General features: G+C 38.0%; 1 protein-coding gene across 9 annotated transcripts in view; it reads left to right on the forward strand.

Annotated features, from left to right (window-relative positions):
- Positions 1-22,952, forward strand: part of PAK3 (p21 (RAC1) activated kinase 3) — a 320,142-nt gene that overhangs the window by 211,423 nt on the left and 85,767 nt on the right. For 8 of the 9 annotated variants that reach the window (XM_006167722.3, XM_027767967.1, XM_006167724.3 and 5 more), the window contains 4 exons: positions 6,152-6,252; positions 10,742-10,786; positions 11,988-12,141; positions 14,230-14,267. In XM_006167722.3, coding sequence (XP_006167784.1) covers positions 6,152-6,252; positions 10,742-10,786; positions 11,988-12,141; positions 14,230-14,267 — 338 coding nt within the window. The remainder of the gene's footprint in view (positions 1-6,151; positions 6,253-10,741; positions 10,787-11,987; positions 12,142-14,229; positions 14,268-22,952) is intronic. The other variant, XM_006167732.3, reaches the window with a different exon arrangement.

Here is a 22,952-nt window from a genome sequence, read left to right on the forward strand (position 1 = left end):
AAATTTTTTTTTGAATGGGACAAGCTCTTGCCACTAGAGGAAATGCAGAACATTGGAGTTGAGTGTATAGGTGATGATAGAAGACTAGAGAATCTTTTCTCCTTTTACAAGGTAGTGGAATGGAGAGATTTTGGAGAGATTCCCCCAGGGTTACAACCAGAATTCATGTCAGGAATTTTGTCCAGAAAGATTCCAAGGCCAAAGGCAGTTTGTAATTTGTGGTCCAGTCAGGAATTTGTGGTCTTCATTCTGGATTCTAATAGAATACAGAAGATACATTTATAAAGTGATTCTTGTTTGGGATTCTGCTCTCTGTAAATATCAACACAGAGTTGGTCAGGCCAAGTCTTATCAGTCTAAGACTCAGGTTGGGTTGAGTCTTAATATAAATGACCAATGCTCATAGGAGCTTCTGGAGGCATGAAGACATTTTTGTGCTCCAAAAATAAAACGAAACAAAAATCAGTTTTCATTTAGGTTCCATTTGGTCACTAAACAGTTGTGACAGCTAGGATTCAAATCTGTTGAGTTTTTATTTTTGTTTTTGTTTAAAAAAAAAAAAAACACTGAGTAAAAATAGTGTAGTTGTTAAGAGCTTAGGTTCTGGAAACATAGTGGAGACCTAGATTCAAATCCTGGCTCTGACATGAGCTGGCTGTGTAACCCTGAGTATATATGGTTCACCTTACAAAGTCTCAGTTTTCTCTTCTGTAGAACAATAATTCATTAATATTTAGATCTACCAGGACCAGCAGATGGTGTAATGGTTACATCACTGGACTCCCACGTAGTGGACTGCAGTTGAATGCTGGACCTGGTGCTTAAAACTCATGCCAGGCACATGTGCTTGCATGCCCAAAATCCTGAAAGGAGAATAGAGAAGTGATTGTGGTGTGCCCGTTCCCCCCAGGGTGATTTCTCACTTTCTGTTTCTCTGTGTCTCTGGCAAGCATACATGCCCTATAGCAAAAATCTCTCTTAAAATACTAATAATAAGGCCTACCTCATAAGATTGCAGCGAGATTAAATGAGGTAACTAGAAATACTTTGCACATGGTAAGTGTTCCATAAATGACAGTAAGTACACATGGCCAATGTAGGTGCTAGGGAATGTACAGGAATAAGACACAGTCTTTGCTGTTAGTATTTCAAATTTTAGCTAGAGTGATAGGTATGTAAAGAGGAAATAAAAAGTCAGTGCTAATACCTAAGCCAGCATGCGTAAAACTTGGTGGTAAGAGAAAACTTGGCAGTTTAGATAGCATGGAATGAATGACTAGTAGAATCCATGCAAGAAAAGGGGCTAGAGAGGTAAGCTAAAAACAGATTATGCAGTCCCTTAAATGTCATGCTGAGCATCATGAACTTTTAACATATGAGTAAGGGGAAGGGCAATTTAAAGATATTGAAGGCAAGAATGTGATCTGGCCAAAGAATAGAGAAATGAATTTGAGAGGGAAAAATTAGAGGCATTGAAACTGGGTGAGAAATACTGATGCCTTGGCTGAGAGAGTGCTGTGTGTAGATGAAAGGATAAAGATGGATTCAAAACAAGTTTAGGAGATAAAATAGTACTTGTTGACTTATTAATATAAAAATAAATAAAGGAGGCATCAAAGATGACTCCCAAATCTCTCAAATGTCTGAAAAGAAGAGTTGTGCTACAACTGGATTACTCAGTAGCCAGAATAAGCTGATTCTTTTCTTTTTTGGGAGTACAGAATTATTTATTTAGTTTTGTTTACTATCCCTTTTAAGTTTTAATTTGCTATAGAGCACACATGCTCATAAGAGAGAGATAGACAGAGACAGAGAGAAGGAAAGTTAGAAAGCAAGCCACCAGGTCCAGGACTTGAACCGCGTTCTGCTTTGTGGGAATCCAGCGCCTCAGCCACCACGCCGCCTGCTGGCCCTAAGCTTGTTCTTAATGGCATCCAGCAAATCAGGGACAACCAAAATGTGGAAACATTTTGATTTTGGATATATAGCTTTTTTTGGAGAGGTTTTTGCTATAGGGTGCATGCGCTCACCAGACAGACAGAGACAGAGAGACAGAAAGCGAGAAATCACCCCCCCCAGGGGGGATGGCCACGCCGCAATCCCTTCTCCGTTCTCCTCTCGGGATCTTGGGCACGCACGTACACGCGCCAGGTGTGAGTTTTAAGCCACTGGGTCCGGGACGCAAACCACAGTGCACTACATGGGAGTCCAACGACATAGCCATTACACCAACTGCTGGTCCCGATTTTGGATATATAGCTTTTTAAAGAGTCAAATTACTGATCACAGTAGCATCAGAACTTCCATAAATTTTTTGTGGTTTCATAATTTTTAAAAATTTCAATTACATATTGGAGCAGGAGATCATAATCTTTTCATTTCTTAGAGTCTCCCAAAGGTGGAAGAATCTGAGGCCTTACTCTTTCTCTAATCTAAGTGGTTCATGGTATTAATTCACTGAGATAGGGAACGATGGAGGAGGAACAAGTTTGGATTTCCTACCTCTGTTATGCTTAGCCCTGAATGAAGGGAAATGTATAATTAGGCTGAGAAGGAAATGGAAATCAGGTGGCCTTCTCTGGAGAGACAGTTCAGTCAGTTCTGTACATAACTGAGCTCAAGTTGAGCGTTTATGTCTAATTTAGCATGCTACAAATGTGCAGCCAATACTAATAAAGAAGTTGGGAGAATAACCTTTGCAAGAAGATAAGCCACGAATGCAAGTTAACATAAAGAGTTAACATGCAGTTCAAGGGAGGGGCTCCTAATCTGGAGTCTAGGGGAATTATGACCCTTTAAAAGCATATGAAAAATTATACACACACATACACACATGTATAGTACATTTTTGTGGGCAAAAGTTCCATAGCTTCCTTCAGAATGTTTTGTTCAGAATTATCTTTGACCACAAAAATGTTACCAAGAGCTGGTTACTATGAAGCAAATGAAGCTGCTTTTTCAGAGTTCTTCACTTGCTTGAGACTCTTTGAAAGTCCTAGGAAGACTCGTAGCAACTTTGTGTTTGAAATTTTGTCTTATTTTATTTTTTGGAGAGGTTTTTGCTATAGGGTGTAAGCGCTCACCAGAAAGACAGAGAGAGACAGACAGAGAGAGACAGAGAGACAGAAAGCGAGAAATCACCCCCCAGGGAGGATGGCCACACTGCAATCCCTTCTTCTCCATTCTCCTTTCGGGATCCTGGGCACACATACACACGTGTCCAGCATGAGTTTAAGCCACTGGGTCCAGGACTGAAACCGCAGTTGACTACGTGGTAGTCCAGCGACATAGCCATTACGCTAACTGCTGGTCCCATCTTGTTTTAACTTAAAGGGAGTCTTCCTTTCAAATTATTTATAAAGTGTTTGGTCCCATAACATCTGGATCCATCCTTGCCAATCACAGAGCAGAGAATTGCCTGACATGAATTAAATCTAGGAGTGGCTGCAGTTCAAGAGGAATGAGTGTAGGGACCAGCAGTTGGCATAATGGCTATGTCGCTGGACTCCCATGTAGTCAAACCGTGGTTTGCGTCCTGGAACCCGTGGCTTAAACTCAGGCCGGGCATGTGTGCGTGCATGCCCAAGATCCCGAGAGGAGAATCTAGAAGGGATTGCGACATGGCCCTCCCCTCTGGGGGATGAGTTCTCGCTTTCTGTCTCTCTGTCTCTCTCTGTCTTTCTGGCGAGTGCACACTCCCTATAGCAAAAATCTCTTACCCCCCCCAAAAAAAAAGAGGAACAAGTGTAGAGAAATGACTGCAGAAGACCAAAGACTATACTAGAAAAAGTGGAAAATGGGGATTGTAGTGACAATCAAGGAAAGGATAATCACTGAGGAAGGAGAAAAGTCAGACCACATCATCAGGGAAGTGGAAAGAGAGGTTTAATTAGCTCATGTCCAGCATAGATGAGAGATCAGGAAAAAGGAAATATATTTGTTATAGGAGTGGCTAGGGCACCTGTGGTGGAGTGGGAAGTAGAGAAATTGTTTTATCTTTCTGAACAACTAAAAATGGTATTTGAACAAGCATAAATGGGACCTACACTCCACAAACATGTAGGAGAAATAGGAATACTAACAGAAAGGTCTAAACTCCACTGTTTAGTTAGGTTGATACTCATCAGTAAAGTAAACTCAATATAAAACTGGAATCTATGACAAAGTCCAGTTAGATAGCATATGTATACTTTTTCAAAATAAGTTCTAAATGTGTTCCATGGCCAGACAGATTCTTTGAGTGACTCTTGTCCCCCCTACTCTCAACCTTTCCTGATCTTTAGTTCCTCTCACTACTTGAATTTCTATATTTCTGCCTTACATCTCTGTCCTCTGATTGGAGATGTGGAACAGTAAGAGAGGATGGAGGATGGAAAGAGAAAAAAAGGCCCAGCTGTGGTGGCATGCACTGCTAAGATACTGAACAGGCTGAGACCACAAAGGAGCCTGGGTTCAATTCCCTGTCCAACCTAAATACCAAGTTTGGTGTCATGTGCCTTTAATCCAGTGACTCAGTAGGCTGACGCAGGAGGATTGTGAACTTGAAACTAGCCTAGGCAACACAGGGAGACCTTGATGCGGATGAGCAGAGGGGTAGCCAGGCCTGTGGCCCATACTTTTAGTCACAGCTGATAAGCTGAGGTATGAAGATCAAGACATGACAAACCCATGGCTTTTTATGGGAACATATAGTGGCACAAGCTAGAGGGCGCTATATAGAAGGCGCAAGTTCAGTTCCTGGCTCAACCTAAAAAGACTTGGCACAGTGGCAAGCACCTGTGATCCTAGCTAACTGGTAATTGGGTGCAGGAAGGACTGCTATATGATAAGACTACCAAAAATTTCTTTCTTTCTCTTCTGTGCACTCTGTTATAATAGAGAAAGAGAGAGAGAGGCCTTAATAAGAATAGCATTTGAACATGCAAGGTTTTCAACTTAAAATTTATCATGGATAGCTTGCAAAATTAGTAATCTGCATATAGTTAATTAAACATCATCTGTAATTCAAGCCAAGGAAACATCTATTTGAACCTGAATGTTCTGAATTAGGCACTCTGGCAATTCTGAAGTTGATAGTTTTCAAATGGATATACCTGGTTCATGTTAACCTTCTTAATATTAGAAGAACTTGTATTATTTCAGTATGAGATACTGTCTTAGGTATGCACGTTCAAATCTGCTGATAATGTATTTTCTGTAAGCTATGAGATGTCATTTTGGAATGTTTCTTTGCTAGTAACTATTTTCAGATAGACTAATTTAATTATACTTCTTAACTTATTTTTTTCAATGATTATATTTTTAAAGCCTCTTAACTTATTCACTATCAGTACATTTATTTATAATTTTGCCACTGAAAAATCTGCTACTTGAGAAAGACGCTGATTTCAAATGGCTATAATAGACAAACAATAATGAGGACATAGTGAAATAGCTACCAACTTGAAGGACTAAGCCAAGGAACTGGTTTGAGATTTCTAAGTACTAAATAAACTAAATTCAGTAAAAAGCAGTGATTTGTAGCTTTTTACTGGTGAAATCCTGGGTAGAAGATGATTGAAATGTTTTTAATGTTGAAGAAAGATTTGTAGCCTCATTGATTTGAAATTGCATTTTTTAGAAAGTAGACCAACACTTTATTAATACATATGTCAACATGTAAATTAAAGAAGTTCTACCTACTTGGTATTAATAGCTATAGTTGACATGGAAACAATTCATAGCCTTTTTTATAGGTAACTGGGGTACTTTTCTGTGCTTTCTAACATTATGTCTTATTTGACTTAAACTTAATGAATTTCTTCTTTTGTAAGCAGTATTTGATCCAGAAAAAAAAAAACAGTTAAAAATAACGTACCTAGATACATGTTGGTTACACTGTTAGACTGATAAGGACATCAGTCAGCTCCAGTGAGGACTTTGTTTGAATTTGGGTTCTGCAAACTTTTGGGTTATTTGGATAGAATCATTTTGGCCTAAGTCTGAGCCACTTCTCTAAACAAAACTAGAATTTCAGCAATTAAGTATTAATAAAATCATGTTGAAGTAAATTATCTTTCAATTTTATAATTGTTTTGGTGAGCCTAATTGTGTAGCTTATGAATGCCAAAACTAAATCCCAAATAAATACATATTAACATTTTGCCTTTAGCCAATAAGAAGAAAGAGAAAGAGCGCCCAGAGATCTCTCTTCCTTCAGACTTTGAGCATACGATTCATGTGGGGTTTGATGCAGTCACCGGGGAATTCACTGTAAGTAAGCTCCTTATTCTGTTTTGTAAGCCATGAAAAAATTCCTTTGTGAACATAGATTTCAAGCAAGACTAACCATGTCCCAAACTGTCAGAATTGATATTTTTAATGATTCCAAGTAAGATGGACTTTGCCTAGATTATCATACTCAGATATAGAGAGTGGCAATAACATTGACAAAATTATTTTGTCCATCTTAACAAAAATTTATGAACACTGTTGATAGTCTTCAACTTGGTTGAAAAGATCAACTTACTATGACACAGAAAACAAAATAGTATAGAAACCCTTCCTGAACCTATTCTTTATCATGTGAACTGAATCAGAGTATCATCTTCTCGATTTGGCCAGTGAGGACAGTCTATCTGAATAATTCAACTTTACTCTAGAGCCTGGATTACACAGATCAGTTAACCACACTAACCAAAATCTCTGTAAAATTCACCTTTATTTCCTTGATTTTAAAAGTTTAGCTTATTTTTAGAATTTCTAATAGGTAATATATTTATAGATATTTTAAAAAGCAAACCCCATATTTCAGGAAGGAATTTATAGGATATATCATGTATCCTTTAGTAGTTATGCAATGTATGTATACATATTTATTTATTATGGGTTACTTATATCTTAGAATCCATAATAAATACCAATAAGAATGATCTGGATAGACTTTAAGTATAGATGAAGCCTTTTTTTGGATATTCATAGTACTCAAATAGCACAAGATCTCAGGTCTATGACATTTTATATATTTTTTTAAAGATTCAGCTTTTTTAGGTTTTTGCCATAGGACATGTGCGCTTGCCAGAGACAGAGACAGGGAGGTGGAAAGTGATAAATCACCGCCACCCCCCTAGGGGAGATGACCACACTGCAATACCCTCTCCATTCTCTCGGGAATCTAGACACTCAGGTGCATGTATCCTGTGTGATTTTCAGGCTGTCGGGTCTGGGACTCAAACTACAGTGGTCATGTGGGAGTCCCATGCCCTATCCACCTCACCACCCGCTGGTCCCAAAGATCTGGCACTTCTTAAAATATAAGGGAAAAGATTTAGCTAGAAATATGTCCCCAGGAAGGTTATACTAGTAAAGAACATAATCAAAATGTGCATTCTGAAATAATGAATGATTGTGAATGCATTCAGGAAAGAAATAATTTTGATAAAACCATCACCATCAATTTTCAAGTTGTTAAACAAGAGAGAAATACAGATACTAAGTAGTTGAATTTCCTGTTTCATAACATGGTTAATGAGTAGACTGTCTTATGATTAAGTGGGGGGAAAAAAAAGAAGGAACAAATTAATTGATGCAGAGAAATAAATCATATCACTGAATTGACAGCCAAAATATGTTATTTTTTCTATTTTGGAAGTAAGCAATATGAGGATGAAATGGAAACTAAGGAAACATGTTGGTCCTGTAAAGTGGTGTGAGCTGATTATTTCTGCATTCTCAGTAGCAAGCAGAAGAGTACATTAAGAAATATTGACACTGATAAAGAGGAGATAGATGAGATTAAACCAATTTCATCATCGGAATCAGAGACATTATTCAAATGGCCGTGAGTTTGAGCCCAACCTTTACTATATTTTCAGAATATTCTCTTTGCTGCATTTAGAAACCATAACTTTATTATTACCTCTGCCATCACTATGTCACCACCACCAGAAAAAAAAAAGTAATTTGTGTAATCCAAAAATTTTGTTTTAAAAAAAGAGATTATAATTATTTTTTCTGACATTGACACAGAAAAAGCCCTTCTACTTTATCAAAATTCTAATAATTCTTTTTCATTTTAAGACCTTTACCTTCCAATTTTGACCATTTCATTTTCTCTGTTTCTCTTCTGTTTAAACTTTTCATTTTATTGTTGTCATTCAATATTTTTCTTTTTTTTTATCTTCCTTTTGTTTTCTAGTGTTAAAGTTTTTTTTTCTCCAACTATCTAATTTAAAAATCTGGTTCCTTTCTAATATTTTATTCTTTCTACTTTCCCTAGCTTACTTGACATATTATAATACAATCTATCTTTGACTTTTTATCATTTCTGAATTTTGAATCTAAATGAAGGAATTCTTGCATCTTGCCAACTGCAGCACCGGCCATTTTCAGTTTGATGTCAATCAGAACCTAAAGAATTGATCAGAAAGAGATGAGGTGTGATATGTGATGGGCAGTTGTTCTGGTGGTGAAAAACTGTTGGATATAACTAAACCAAACAAATACCCCACCTTACCCACCCAAGAAACCACCTAATTTGAAGTAAAACAACTGTTTGGAAACAATCAGTTGATAAAAATCCACTGAATACATAGACAAAAATAGGCTAAACTTGGAAATCCAACTTATTTTATTGTCTGTGATCATAATCTTTTGTATCTATTTGACCAGACACTATTTTTGAAGATGCCAAATGCTGGCCTTTTTAGAAATATATTAACCTATGGTGTACATTTACTATGTTGTCATGTTTATTAACTTTAAAAAATGGCAAATGAAAATAATCTTAAACAATTTTTTATTGGTAGAATTTAGAATTGGGTCCTACTTACTCTAGTACCACAAATTCATTGTATTTTGAAGGGGGAATTTTAATACTAAGTGAATTTTGAGTGAATTGTTGAACTATCTACTCTAATCATCTTACAAGGGCCTGCTATTTTGAATATTTGGACACTGATTTGGTGTGTTGCTTGGTGTGTACGCTATGGCTCATAAAACCTTGCACACCTGATCATACACTTAAACCCTGAAGCTAAAATTAGGTGGGGAAGTGAGATTTTTTATTTAAATTATTACAAGTCCTTACCCTTTATATTGCCATTTTTGTCCCAAATACTTTAGAACTCCCCTTTCCAGACCTCTAGACCTGTGACGGTCGCTTCAAGTCAATCAGAGGGAAAAATGGTATGAGTGATATAAATTATCATTTTTTATGATAAGATAAATGCTTGGCCTGTTATATCATGCTGCCATTCTCCTGGGCTACACTGGACAGTCCCCAGCTTGATGTACATATAGTTGTTTTGTTTACATGGTCAGGGATTGATATGTGCTTTTGCTTCTGATGCTCAAACTCCTAGGTCTCTATTGGCTGTCTAACTTTTGGAATTAGTTTCTCCATTTAGAGTTTTGAGATGGCTTTCTGATTATGTGCCTTTGTAGCATACACTCAAATTTAAGTGTCAGGTTTCATTGATAAACTGGTTTGTCCCAACTTAGAAAAACTAGTCAGCAGTGTAGTCATGTGGTAAGTATAGTTGTTTGCAGGGTCTTCTGCAATTGACAGCATTTTTTTTCCTGCTGTCTAGTAAACATCTGACTATTTAACATAAAAGTTTACAAGTGCCATGGGAATGAATAATAACTGCAAATATTTTCATGATTATGGTAACAATCATGCCAGTGATGTCTGCTCTAGTGGTTATGTGCAATGCATACCTGAATTTATAACAATAACTCCTTTGGCCATTACAGTATTAACCAAATGCTATTAATTGCACTTAGAATCAGAACTGGGATCATGCATGGGCTCCTGAGTTCAAATTTTTGGCTTAAGGCTTTAGCATTAAACTGCGTGATGAATGCATGTAAAGGTGTTGTTTCACTATGCTTGGAGTAACCCCAAATGCCAGGAATCAAGGACGTATAGCCCAAATCAAACCAATTTGGTCAAAGCATGTTTCTGTAGTGTTTGACATATCTTTACTTAGACAAAGCTGTTACCTTATATCTGATCTATTTTGTGGGAAGTGGGATTTTTGGAACTGCAACATTAAAATGCAAATTATTCATATATGGTTTTAAATGAAATGGTTTCCCTTTCCCTGGCCTAAGTATCTAAAAAACTTAAGCATAGAGTCTGGCTGTGGGGAAATGTTCTTTTTATCTATTGACAGTTTTCTTTAAGCCAGCCATGACTTTAGCTAGAAAGTAAAATCACATCAATGAGAACAAAAATATTACCATATAGCCATCCTTTAAATTTTAACCACATAAATACTTCCAATGTGAAACTGAAAACTGGTTTACTGGAATTGAGAACTAAAATTTGTAAGTTCATCACATGGCCATTGGCTACCTGTGATCACCCAATTATAACAACTTACAAATTATTGTCTAAGCTTTTCATGATGCCATCCTTCTTCCTTGAAAATTCATATTCCTGCTTTACAGTATTTCCCCTAGTCGTTTAATGGTAATTCTGATTATTGCATATTTATGGAGGAAGCATCTGGCCAAAAATGGAATTATACTTCCAAACATTGGAACATTGTCATTTTCTTTGTTCTCTTAAATCTGTTGTCCTGTAGCCTGTCCTGTCCCTGATTTAATTAATACCTCCCTATTTTCATAGCAGCCCCACTTTAGAGGGGATTTGCCCCCCCCCATCAGACCCATTGGTTTCATCTCCTCCCACCTTCTAAGTTGTCCCACATTCTGTTTTAACTTTCTTTTCTTTCTTTATTTACGTCCATTACAGCCAGATCTCTATGGCTCACAGATGTGCCCAGGGAAGCTCCCAGAGGTGCGTCACAGGCCCAAAAGAAGCTTGCATCAAAGTGCTTCTTTGAGATGTCATAGCACTGCAGCAGCAGGTTCATGTGTGTGCAGTAGAGTTGTTGCTTGGCTTATCTCACTTTTTTGTTGTCATTCCCAAACTCTGGAGGCCCACGTCACACATTGTTTTGCCGAGACTTCATAGGACAAAGCCATATAAATTGTGTCTGGATGCACTTCTGGAAGTGTGTCTGTAACTTCCTCCAAGTTACTCTTGGAGGCTCGATAATTATGAAATGGGGACATCTGTAGGCTTAACCTGAAGGAAATAATGTTGAATGCTCAGTGCAAAGCTAACCCCTCTGTGTAATTTTTGCAGTTCTCCTTAGTTAGATTTCCAAATACTCCTTCTTCTCTGCTCCAAATGCTTCAGATTTTTACAAATTCTCACAAGAGTTTGGCATGATTTTCATAGTCCCCAGGTTCTATGGCCAATGAATGAAGTGGGGAGGAAGAGAGGGAAGGAGCAGACAAAGAGGGCACGCCCTGAAAAGAGCTGCAGGGAGAATGCCCAAAACAGCATTAATGTTACTATTTAGCATTTCAGTGGTTATTGCTCCTCCACAGTTAAATTTTTGTCTCCTCCCAAACTCTTTTTATATTAATTAAAGCTCTGGGAACACTCCCCCCCACACACACACACATTGTATTTCGTAATCACAAAGTATAAAGTGAACAAGGGTAAGGTTTTCCTTTTACTCTAAAAGATATTCTAAATACAGTGTGCCCAGAAACTGCTAATGTTATTCCAGTCATTAAAAAAAAAAAACCTCATTGATCTGCACTATACTATGCTGTGCACAAATTTAGAGAAGTCTTGCTATGTCTGCCCTGAGTCACCAGAAAAAAATAAGCTAAGCTGTAAACATCATTTCATGGATGAGCAGAGTCAATATGGAGGTGATTTTCATGCGCTTTTTTTTTTCTATCACAGTCATACTCCCACCCACCCTTTTTAATTTGGATCCTAGTTTTACCTATGTGTTTAAATTGGAGAAGAGAATGATTGCATTATTTAGTTACTAACTTTAAATCTAGAATGTAACTTCAGTTTCCCAAGTATAATCCTACAGGTAGCATGGGCTTCTTGATGAAGAACTTTACTGGAACGTGAAAATACTGATGCCGAATGTTCTGAGCTACCATTCTTTGCCTTTGGTTGTCCACAGGGAATTCCTGAGCAATGGGCACGATTACTCCAAACTTCCAACATAACAAAACTGGAACAGAAGAAGAACCCACAAGCCGTTTTAGATGTTCTCAAATTCTATGATTCCAAGGAAACAGTCAACAACCAGAAATACATGAGCTTTACATCAGGAGGTAAGAGGAAGTATAGAGAATTAAAGAGTGAAAAAGTAATTTCATTCTCAGAGCCTTCTATATAGATCATTGGAAGTCAGTTCTAGTATCTTCTACAAATCTCTTCAGCATAAGTAAACAAAATATGAATTTGGTACTTAAGGTTGATGATAGGAAATTTATATTACTCAAGTGCTCTTAGAACTGAAATGTGAAAATTGCTCAATGAGGCAGTAGTTCTAGCTTGAATCAGCAATCAAAATTTTTTTGTCTCCTCATTGGCATGAAGACACACAGTCACTTAGGATCAGGCCTTGTGATATGTTCATGAAGTAAATTGTGGCTTCTAGAAATCTATTTTATCCCGTAGGTTTATTGATTTACACCATGGTAACACAGCACAAATTTTATGGTTGTCTGATTATTTTGATCAGACCCTAAAATCAAATTGAAAAAAAGAAATCATGCCCTGCTACTTACGTAGGTTAAAATAGCAACATTACTGACAAATCTTGAGTTCATTTGCTAGTGTGTAAACCTGGCTTTTGTTTGGAGCTTTGATGTTCAAATTTGCACTAAGCAACTAAAAAGCATATACCAAACAGTACTTTTGTATTTAATAAAGACAATCTTGGTTGTTTCTCTAGAGCAATTTATTTATTTATCTTAAGTAATTATTTAATTTAATTTAATTTATCATTTTTTTTTAACTTGACCAGAGAGAGAAAATAAGAAAGCAAGCCACCAGGTCCAAGACTTGAACCGTAGTCAGACATGTGAGAGTCCAGCACCTTAAGCATTACACCACTTGCCAGCTCTGAACAATTGTGGGTTATTTTTGGAGAGGTTTTTGCTATAGGGTACGTGCACTCGCCAGAAAGAGAGAGACAGAGAGACAGAAAGCGAGAAATCACCCCCCAGGGGAGATGGCCACGCCACAATCCCTTCTCCTCCATTCTCTTCTTGGGATCTTGGGTACGTACCCAGCATGAGTTTAAGCCACCGGTTCCAGGATTCGAACTGCTGTTGACTACATGGGAGTTCAGCGACATATCCATTATGCTAACTGCTGGTCCCGAACAATTTATTTTTTAACATCCAAAGAAAGAAACAAATATTGTCATTAGTACTCAGCTATAAAGAGCCTCTACCTCCTTGGCATTAGATTTAGTATAGAGCAGGCTTGAAGTAGAATGGTGTGAGATACACTTAGAAGAATAGTAATGTTTGATTTGATGATATCAAATATCAAAGCCCAAACTTGAGGGCACATGACGATTCACATTAGAACGACAAAGCTGCTTAACTGCCATCATCTAGAGTTTAAAAACCTCAGAAGAAAGGCATCAAGGAGAACTTTAATGATATCTAGGCTTCCACATGGAATAAAACTTGTAAGAGATACCAGTGACACATCAAACTTTGTTTAATGGAAGAAAATCAAGAGCTGTGCTCCAAGTTACAATCAGTGGTGGCCAGAGCTAAAAATTCATTCAAAAACGTTTTTCAGTATGACCATTAATATCCTTTAGAATCTCAGAGTTCTTTACTCCAAGTAGCCATTGCTCTTTAACATTTTTATTGCTATGTGTTGGATTCTCTCAACTTACAAAGATGAAATACCGACAGCTGTACATCTTGGTTGCTATATTCCACTGAGCTGAGTGAAACTCAATAGATGCTTTCTGAATGCTCTAGTATCGAGACTAACAGGATAGGAGGAAAAGAGGAGGACAAGATGGGGATAAAAAGGGACAGTGGATGGAAGCAATGGAAAAGAGAGAGAAAGGAAAGAGCAAGAATTCCTGAATATAGATTTATAGAATCATACCAATCAGGAATAGGCACTCTTGACATTTCTCCATATAGATGAGATTCACTGGTTGCTTTCATTAAGGTCTGTAAAATGACTTTTTGAGAATAGCGTGAAGATGTAATGGTGTTGGCTGTTTTATAAAAAAAACTATGTTGTTTGCCATAATATCTATTTGATTCTACATTAGAGAATTTCCTTCTAGTCAAAGGCATGCAGTTTTTGTTTTGTTTTTGTGAAATCTTTAAATAAGGAAGTATTTATGAAACAAAGTGATCTGTATTCTTACTTTTCAGATAAAAGTGCACATGGATATATAGCAGCCCATCCTTCAGTAAGTGAAAAATTAAAAGTTGTTTCTCATGATTGATGTTTTTGGAAATCAAATAGAATACAATCACACAGATCCAGTTTTTACATTCAGAATATTTTAAAAACAGTTTTAAGGTATATATATATATATATACACAAAGTGATCTCTATTCTTACTTTTCAGATAAAAGTGCACATGGATATATAGCAGCCCATCCTTCAGTAAGTGAAAAATTAAAAGTTGTTTCTCATGATTGATGTTTTTGGAAATCAAATAGAATACAATCACACAGATCCAGTTTTTACATTCAGAATATTTTAAAAACAGTTTTAAGGTATATATATATATATATACACATACATATATATATCATCTATTTTTAAAGGTACAGTTTAATCACTTTTAGCAAATTTATACAATTGTGCTACCATCACTACTGTCAATTTTAGTCTTTTTAAATGTTTGCCAGAGGTTGAGTGCACTTGCTAGAAAGAGAGAGAGAGAAGGTGAAAAAGCACCTCCCCATGAGGGATGGTCATCCTGCAATCCCTTCTCCATCTCTCCTTCCTTTCAGAATTGTGGACTTAAACACACAGACACATGCCCCACATGTTCCTCAAGCTGCCAGGTCCAGGACTTGAACCATGCAGTCAGCCATGTGGGATCCAACCCCCTCAAATACCACTCCACAGGCTGCTCCACAATCAAATTTTAGAATATATCAATCACCCAAGTCAAGTCCATCGTAGCTGTTTATGGTTAATCCCCGGACAATTACTAATCTGGCTTCTGCCTTTATAAACTTGCCTTTTTAGACTTCTCATGTAAATGAAATATAATCATATGCTCCATAGTGACATTTCAATCAATGACAGACCTTATATGGGATGTCGGTCCCATGATATTTTACCATATTGCCTAGGTGTGTGTAGGTTGCTAAAGCATCTAGGCTTGTGTAAGTATAATCTATGATATTCACTCAGTGATGTATTTCTCAGAATGCATCCTTGTCTTTAGCAACAAATGACTATATTACAGTATGTGACCTTTTGGAATTAGATTTTTTATTCAGCATAATTCTTTTAGGATTTATCCAAACTGCTAGGTGTATCACTAATTTTGCTCCTTTTTATTGCTGAATATGATTGTATCACAGTGTGTTTAACCATTTGCCTACCGAGGGATGTCTAAACATTTTCCAGTTTTGTCTATTACAGATGAAACTACTATGTGCATTCATGTACAGGTCTTTGGAGAAGTGTTTCTATTTCTTTTACATATAAAATCTTGAAAATATCAATATTAATAGTAGCTTCTTTCTCTCTCTTTTAAAATTTTGCTATAGGGTATGTGGGTTTGTTCCAGAGAGACAGAAAGAGAAAGCAAGAAAAAGTGGTACAGCCACACTCCAATCTCTTCTCCTCCATTCTCCTCTTGGGATTTTGGGCACATGTGCCTGGCATGTTTTTCGAGCTGTTGGGTCTGGGATTTGAACCATGCAGTTGGCTTGTGTGACCCAGCTATCCTAACTGCCACACCACAGGCTGGCCCAAGAGCATCCCCTCTTTACTAAATATTTGCAATGTACACTTATAATATGGGCCAATATTATTTTTCTATTCACTTTATCTTGCCAACAACTTAGGTAAAAACATCTTAATATTATCCCTATTTTACAGATGAGGAAACTGAACTTCAGAGAGATGAAATACGTTGTCTAAGAACATAACACTATATCTTTTTTGTATCATTTCTCCCAGCAAGGTGGGAGAGGTGATTTTCCCCAAAGTCGCATAGTTCTATCTGAGAAATGACCAGAAAATAAGTAATCTAGTCTTTGGAATTCTTAGGTATATGAAAGATTATCCACACATATTTGTCAGAAAATGATCTCAGATAAGACTTCCCTTTCTGTGATTTCCATTTTGATATCTTTTTCTTTTCTTTTCTTTTCTTTATTTGGAGAGGTTTTTCACTATAGGGCACGTGCGCTCACCAGACAGACAGACAGACAGAGAGAGACATAGAGACAGAAAGCGAGAAATCACCCCCCCAGGGGAGATGGTCACGCCACAATCCCTTCTCCTCCATTCTCCTCTCGGGATCCTGGGCACGCACGCACACATGCCCAGAGTGAGTTCTAAGCCACTGGGTCCGAGATGCGAACCGTGGTCGACTGCATGGGAGTCCAGCGACATAGCCATTATGCTAACTGCTGGTTCCCCCATTTTGATATCTTGATAGAATTTATTTCCTGATTCATTTGCTTCCTTAGGGGTGGAATAATTAGCAGTAGTGAAAGTATTTTAACTATTTATTTGAAGATTCATGGATGACCAAGCTGATTTGGCAAATGATGGCCTGCTTGACATCTCTCTGGGCAACTAGTATAACAACAGATCATTACTGATAAAGTAAAGACTGTGAAATACTAGGACAGTTCTCTTAAACAATTAAAAATAGAATTAACATATGATCCAGCTCTTCTACTTCTGGATCCATACCCAGTTTTAAAAGCAGGGTCTTGAAGAGATATTTGTGCATCCATGTTCATATATAGCAGCATTCTTCACAACACTCAATATGTGGAAGCTCTTCAAGTGTCCATCTACAACTGAAGGAGTATGGACCAGCAGATGGAATGGTGGTTAAGGCGCTGGATCCCACATGACCTACTCCATGATTCAAGTTCTGGGACCAGTGACTTGAAAAAACACGTTGGCTGCATATGTGTGTAAGCCCAAAATCCTGAAAGAAGACTGAATGAGAAGGGACTGTGTGAGATGGCTATACACCCTGGGGAGTGGGGGGTAATTTTTCATTTTCCTTCTCTCTCTCTTTCTTTGATAAGCACACATGCCTTATAGTGAAAACCTAAAAATTAGAAAGAAGAAAGTAAAATAAATGAGGGGATAAAAAGTGTGGTATGTAAAAGCAATGGAATATAAAAGGAAGAAATTTCTGACACATGGTAAACATGAATAAACCTGGAAGACATTATGCTAAATGAAATAAGCCAGTGATAAAGAGATAAATACAGTATGATTCTATTTATATGACTTACCTATAAGAGTCAAGTTCATAGACACAGAAGATAAAATGCTATTTCCAGAAGCTGGAGGAAGGGGAATAGGGAGTTGGTGTTTAGTGGATACAGAGTTTCAGTTGAGGAAGATAAAGAGTTCTGGAGATGGATGGTGGTGATGGTTGTGTAGCAGTGTGAATGGAATTAACATTGCTGAAATGTATACCTAAAAGTGGTTAAGATGGTGACCAGCAGATAGTGTAATGGTTACATCACTGGACTCCACGTAGTCAACCATGGTTCAAGTCCTGGACCCAGTGGCTTGAAACTCAATCCAAGCATGTGTGCATGCATTCCCAAAATCCTGAGACGAGAATAGACAAGAAGGGATTGTGATGTGGCCATCCCCCCTAGGGAGTGATTTCTCACTTTCCGTCTCTCTTTCTCTTTCTCTCTGGCAAACATCTCTCTAAAAAATTTTTTTTAAATAAATGGTTAAGGTTGTAAATTTTATTTTATGTGTGACCAGCAATTGGCATAATGGCTATGTTGCTGGACTCTCATGTAGTTGACCGCGGTTTGAGTCCCAGACCTGGTAGCTTAAACTCATGCCTGGTGTGTGTCCATGTGTGCCCAAGATCCCGAGAGGAGATTGGAGGAGGAAGGATTGCGGCATGGCCATCCCCCCAGGGGGTGATTTCTCACTTTCTGTCTCTCTATCTCTCTCTTTCTGTCTCTCTATCTCTCTCTGGCAAGCGCATGTGCCCTGTAGCTAAAACCTCTCCACAAAGAAAAAAAGTTTATGTTATGCATATTTTACCACAATTATATCAATAAATAAAAGAAAAGAATAAAGGTTCTGGACATCATTATTTTATATGATTCTTTCACTTACTATCTGTGTAACTTTGAGAAAGTAGCTTAGCTTCTCAGACCTCTCTTTCCTCAGCTTTAAATGAGAATAACAATACCTACTTCCTAGGACTTGTGTCAGTACTAAATATGATAATCCATATAATGTACTTAAGCAGTACATAACATTATATGTGTGTATTAAATGTAAGATACTGTTACTATTATTATTAGATAGTAACAAGGAAAATTCTTTACACATAAAGCTTATATGTAGTCATGGTACTTGTTCCTTGCTTAAATTCCCCAAAACAAAATAGAATGCGGCTCTCCCATCTGACTGGTAATTTCTCTCCTCCTCCTGCTTTGCCATGAAAACTTCCTGGGTCACATTGGAAACACCAGAATGTGAAGGAAGGCCATAGGAAAGTGGGAAAAATTAAAAAAAAAAACCTTCCATAATTACCATATAGTGTACCCTCTTTGATTTAATTAATACCATACTTGTGAAATCCCTGTCTGGGTAGCCTGGCAAAGAAATAATTATTGTTTTTGGTTTTGTTTATATATATATATATATTTCATCTTTCACCTCACTCTTTCCTCCAACATCTAATCAATAAACAATCTAAATACCTACGGAATCTGAACCTCATCTCTATTCCTACTGCCACTACCCCACTTTGGGATCTCATTACCTCTGACCTAGATGCTTGCAATACTCCCTCAACTGGTCTCCCTTCATCCAGTCTCACCTTCTGTCTTTATTATGTACATTTGCTTTCAGATTATTGTTTCCAAAGCATAAACTTTAATCACCGATCCCTCATGCTCCAAAACACTCTAAGGGCTTCCCACTGCATACTTGAAAAGCCAGGTTCCTTAGAGTGCCATTTATGAGCCTCTAATTTAACTTTCAAAGCTTAACTTCTTGTGATTCCCTTTTTTGCATCTATGTCTTCATTTAAATCCATTCTCCTTATTCTCTTGCTCTCCTCACGAATGTGGCTTTTCTCATGCCTTTCCTTTTGCTTAGAATGCTCTTCCAATCTTTGCAGATCCAAATTTCATCTGACTATCAAGATCTAGCTCAGATAAAGCATTTTCAAAACCAGCATTCAATAAATATATACCAAGTGCCTATTTTGTACCGGACACTGATTTTTAAATCCTTAGAGACGAGAGCAAACATGTTTCTCTTTTCCCTAACCTGCTACAAGCAATCTCTTCTCTAAATTCTCATGACAAATGGACATATTTTATGCCATATAATACTATCCACACTTTCAATCTCTCTGTCTCTCTGGCGAGCGCACGCAATCTATAGCAAAAATCTCGCCCCCCAAAAAGACATACAGGTGAGTAAAAAAAAAGACAAGGATGCTGTCTTTCAGGGAAAGCAGATTTCTGTGGGAAGAATCTGTTTCCTTTTGGAAAGTTTGAGTTTAAAAGGGGAACAGGACTTCCTAGTGGAGATAATTGATTAAACTGCTTGACTAGACTAGGTTCTAAGTCCTTGAATGAACTGAATCGCCCCACTAAATTCAGCTGAGATCCCTTTAGCAGGACCCAGTTACTTAGGAATGGAGAACTACATCTTGTCTTTTCTTATTGTTCTAGGAAGTGAGTGTACTTCACACTGTGAGTGCCTTTCTGCATTAGGAAGGCAGTGGGTCTGGCTACAGGATCTGATGTAATAGGACTGAGTACCTTGTATGGAAGTAGCCTGAACTAATCATAAATTTTGACTTCCTTCAGTAGCTCAGGCAGGAATGAAAATAGAAGCAATATTGTATTCTCTAAATGTGTTTAGCTGATGGCTACATAATTAATATTGAATTCAATGATAGTTTGTATAGTCATGATATCTGCTTTACAGCTCATTCATGGTAGCTTCTTTGATATTAGTGTATTAAATTCCATCCAGATACTGTTCAGGAACCTACTCTTCAATTTGAGGCTAATTTAATAATATTTTTTATTGTATTGAATGATGTTATTTAGAATCCTGAGCTAGTATTCCAAGTGGAGGGTAAGAGCAATAATATGAATATGCTGTGACTTGTACCTACAGGAACTGGGTATGCAATGGACAGATGGCTGGGGTTTATTATTATTATTATTTGTAGTACTGGTTTATTTTGTTCATCTAGTTTACTAGTTATTTTACTTCAGTGCTTCAAAATTGTCTGGAAAGCCTATTAAAATGCAGATTCCAGGACTCCTCTCCGAGAGTATGTTTGACATGGAACCCTGAAATATTCCTTTTTTTTTTTTTAAGATAGATTTTACTATAGGGCATGTGAGCTCACAAGAGAGGCAGAAAGTGAGAAACCACCTCCCCAGCGGGGATGGCCACACTGCAATCCTATCTCCCCCATTCTCCTCTTGGAATCTTGAGCACGCACACACACGTGCCTGGTATGAATTTTAAGCCGCCGGGTCTGGGACTCAAACTGTGGTAGACTACATGGGAGTCTGGTGATGTATCCTTTACACCATCTGCTGATCCCAAAACCTTCATTATAAACAGGCACCAAAGGTGGCTCCAAATCCACATTTTTTATTATCTAATGTCTCCAAAATCTTTACCTCTGAGTCCTTTGGCCTCTACAAATTAAGCTTAAAGAAAGAGGCATTTCAGGGAACCAGCAGTTAGCTTAATGGCTATGTCGCTGGACTCCCACGCAGTCGACCGCGGTTCACATCCCGGACCCGGAGGCTTAAAACTCACACCGGGCGCGTGTGCATGCGTGCCCAAGAACCCGAGAGGAGAATGGAGGAGAGGGGATTGTGGCGTGATCATCCCCCCTGGGGGGCGATTTCTCGCTTTCTGTCTCTATGTCTCTCTCTGTCTGTCTGTCGAGCCCACGTGCCCTATAGTGAAAACCTCTCCAAAAAAAGAAAGGTAGTTCTCATAGCTGATATATTCTCTACATCAGGATTCATAACTTGTAGTCCATGCATAGATTTCACAAGATCTATACACCCTTGAAATTTTATGTACTAGCATGATCTGCCTACATTTTTCTGGGAGGTTATTATGCTAAACCTTTCTGAATTTTAAAATTCCAGTACCTAATTCAGATTAACAACTACCTCCCCTGCCCTAATGTGTGGCAGGGTGTCAAAAATATCTAATTTTGATAAGACAAGATGTTCTTTTTCTCTATCTTTTTTTTTTTTTAGAGGTTTTTGCTATAGGGCGCGTGTGCTCGCCAGCCAGACAGAGAGAGACAGAGAGACAGAAAGCGAGAAATCATCCCCCCAGGGGGGATGGCCACGCCGCAATCCCTTCTCCTCCATTCTCCTCTCGGGATCTTGGGCATGCACGCACTCGCGCCCGGCGTGAGTTTAAGCCACTGGGTCCGGGACTCGAACCGCAGTCGACTACGTGGGAGTCCAGCGACATAGCCATTACGCTAACTGCTGGTCCCCAAGACAAGATGTATTCATCTATCTGTATTTTCACGAGTTTATAAATATTAGACATAGTAATTTTCAGCCTGGAAAGAAGAGTATGGAAATATTCCACCACTTTTCCTCTTTTGCTTGCTAGAAAAACATATAAATCAAGGGAATCTAAGTTTAGCAAACTTAAAACAGCATGAAAGAACACTACCTTGATAGAGTCTTAGCGTCTTATTTATGTATTTATTTATTTATTTAATGTCAGAGGGCTTGTGCGCACATGAGAGAAAGAGAGGGAGAGTGCACATGTGAGTACATACACACCTGGTCATACTGCAATCTTTTTTTCAGTTTCTTTACTGTCAGAATCCTGGGCCTGAGAATGTATGTGCCTGGCATGTTTTTCAACCCACCAAGGCCAGGACTCAAATCCTGGTCAGCAATGTGGGATCTGGCTTTGTCTGCACAGTACTTACCCTCTGTTCTACAAGGCTGGCATGAGTCTTAGTGTCTTAGATAATGTCAGGGAAGAATATTTATAGGATTTTTAGGACCTAAAGATGAGGGTCTTTAAATGAGTGTTGATGAACAATTTATTCATCTTAGTAAGTAAATTATGTGGTTCGTAGTGTCTTCCAGATATAAGTACAAGAAGTACAAGGGGAGTTTGTCTTCAAATATTTTTTAGAAAATGCATATTATAAAAACACTGTATGATTTCAAATTGTTTTGCACCAAAATTAACTTCATACTTTAATTCCATTTATCCACAAAGTTTTTGAAGTTCCTTGTATTTCCTAAAGTAAGAAGCTAAATTAATTTTGCTTATTCTCAATATTGCTTAACATAAGAAAAATAAAGTATATCTGCCCTGATATTATTTAACAAAGGGAAAGAAAGTATGCCCAGTCCTAGGATTTTTTATACAGAGATGGAAAAGTATACCTCATCTCAGTATTTTTTTATTTTGGAGAGGTTTTTGCTATAGGGCACGTGCACTCGCCAGACAGAGAGAGAGAGACATAGAGACAGAAAGCGAGAAATCACCCCCCAGGGGGGATGGTCATGCTGCAATCCCTTCTCCTCCATTCTCCTCTCGGGATCTTAGGCACGCATGCACACGCGCCCGGCGTGAGTTTTAAGCCACTGGGTCCGGGACGCGAACCGCGGTTGACTACGTGGGAGTCCAGCGACATAATCATTACACTAACTGCTGGTCCCTCATCCCAGTATTTTTTTAACACAGGAGCAAGAAATTATGTGAATTTCAGTTCTCAGTACCAAGGACTGGTGTACTAGGTGGATTTCTGGGGAGTTAGTGCTCTCTTGTACAACTATAACCCTCAACATACCAACCATTAAAGGTCACACATTCTTTCCAGCCAATGAACACACATAAGATAGTGGTTGAGGGACCA

Source organism: Tupaia chinensis, unplaced genomic scaffold (assembly GCF_000334495.1).
Source record: "Tupaia chinensis unplaced genomic scaffold, TupChi_1.0 Scaffold144991_2, whole genome shotgun sequence".
In the NCBI taxonomy this organism is placed as follows: Eukaryota; Metazoa; Chordata; class Mammalia; order Scandentia; family Tupaiidae; genus Tupaia; species Tupaia belangeri.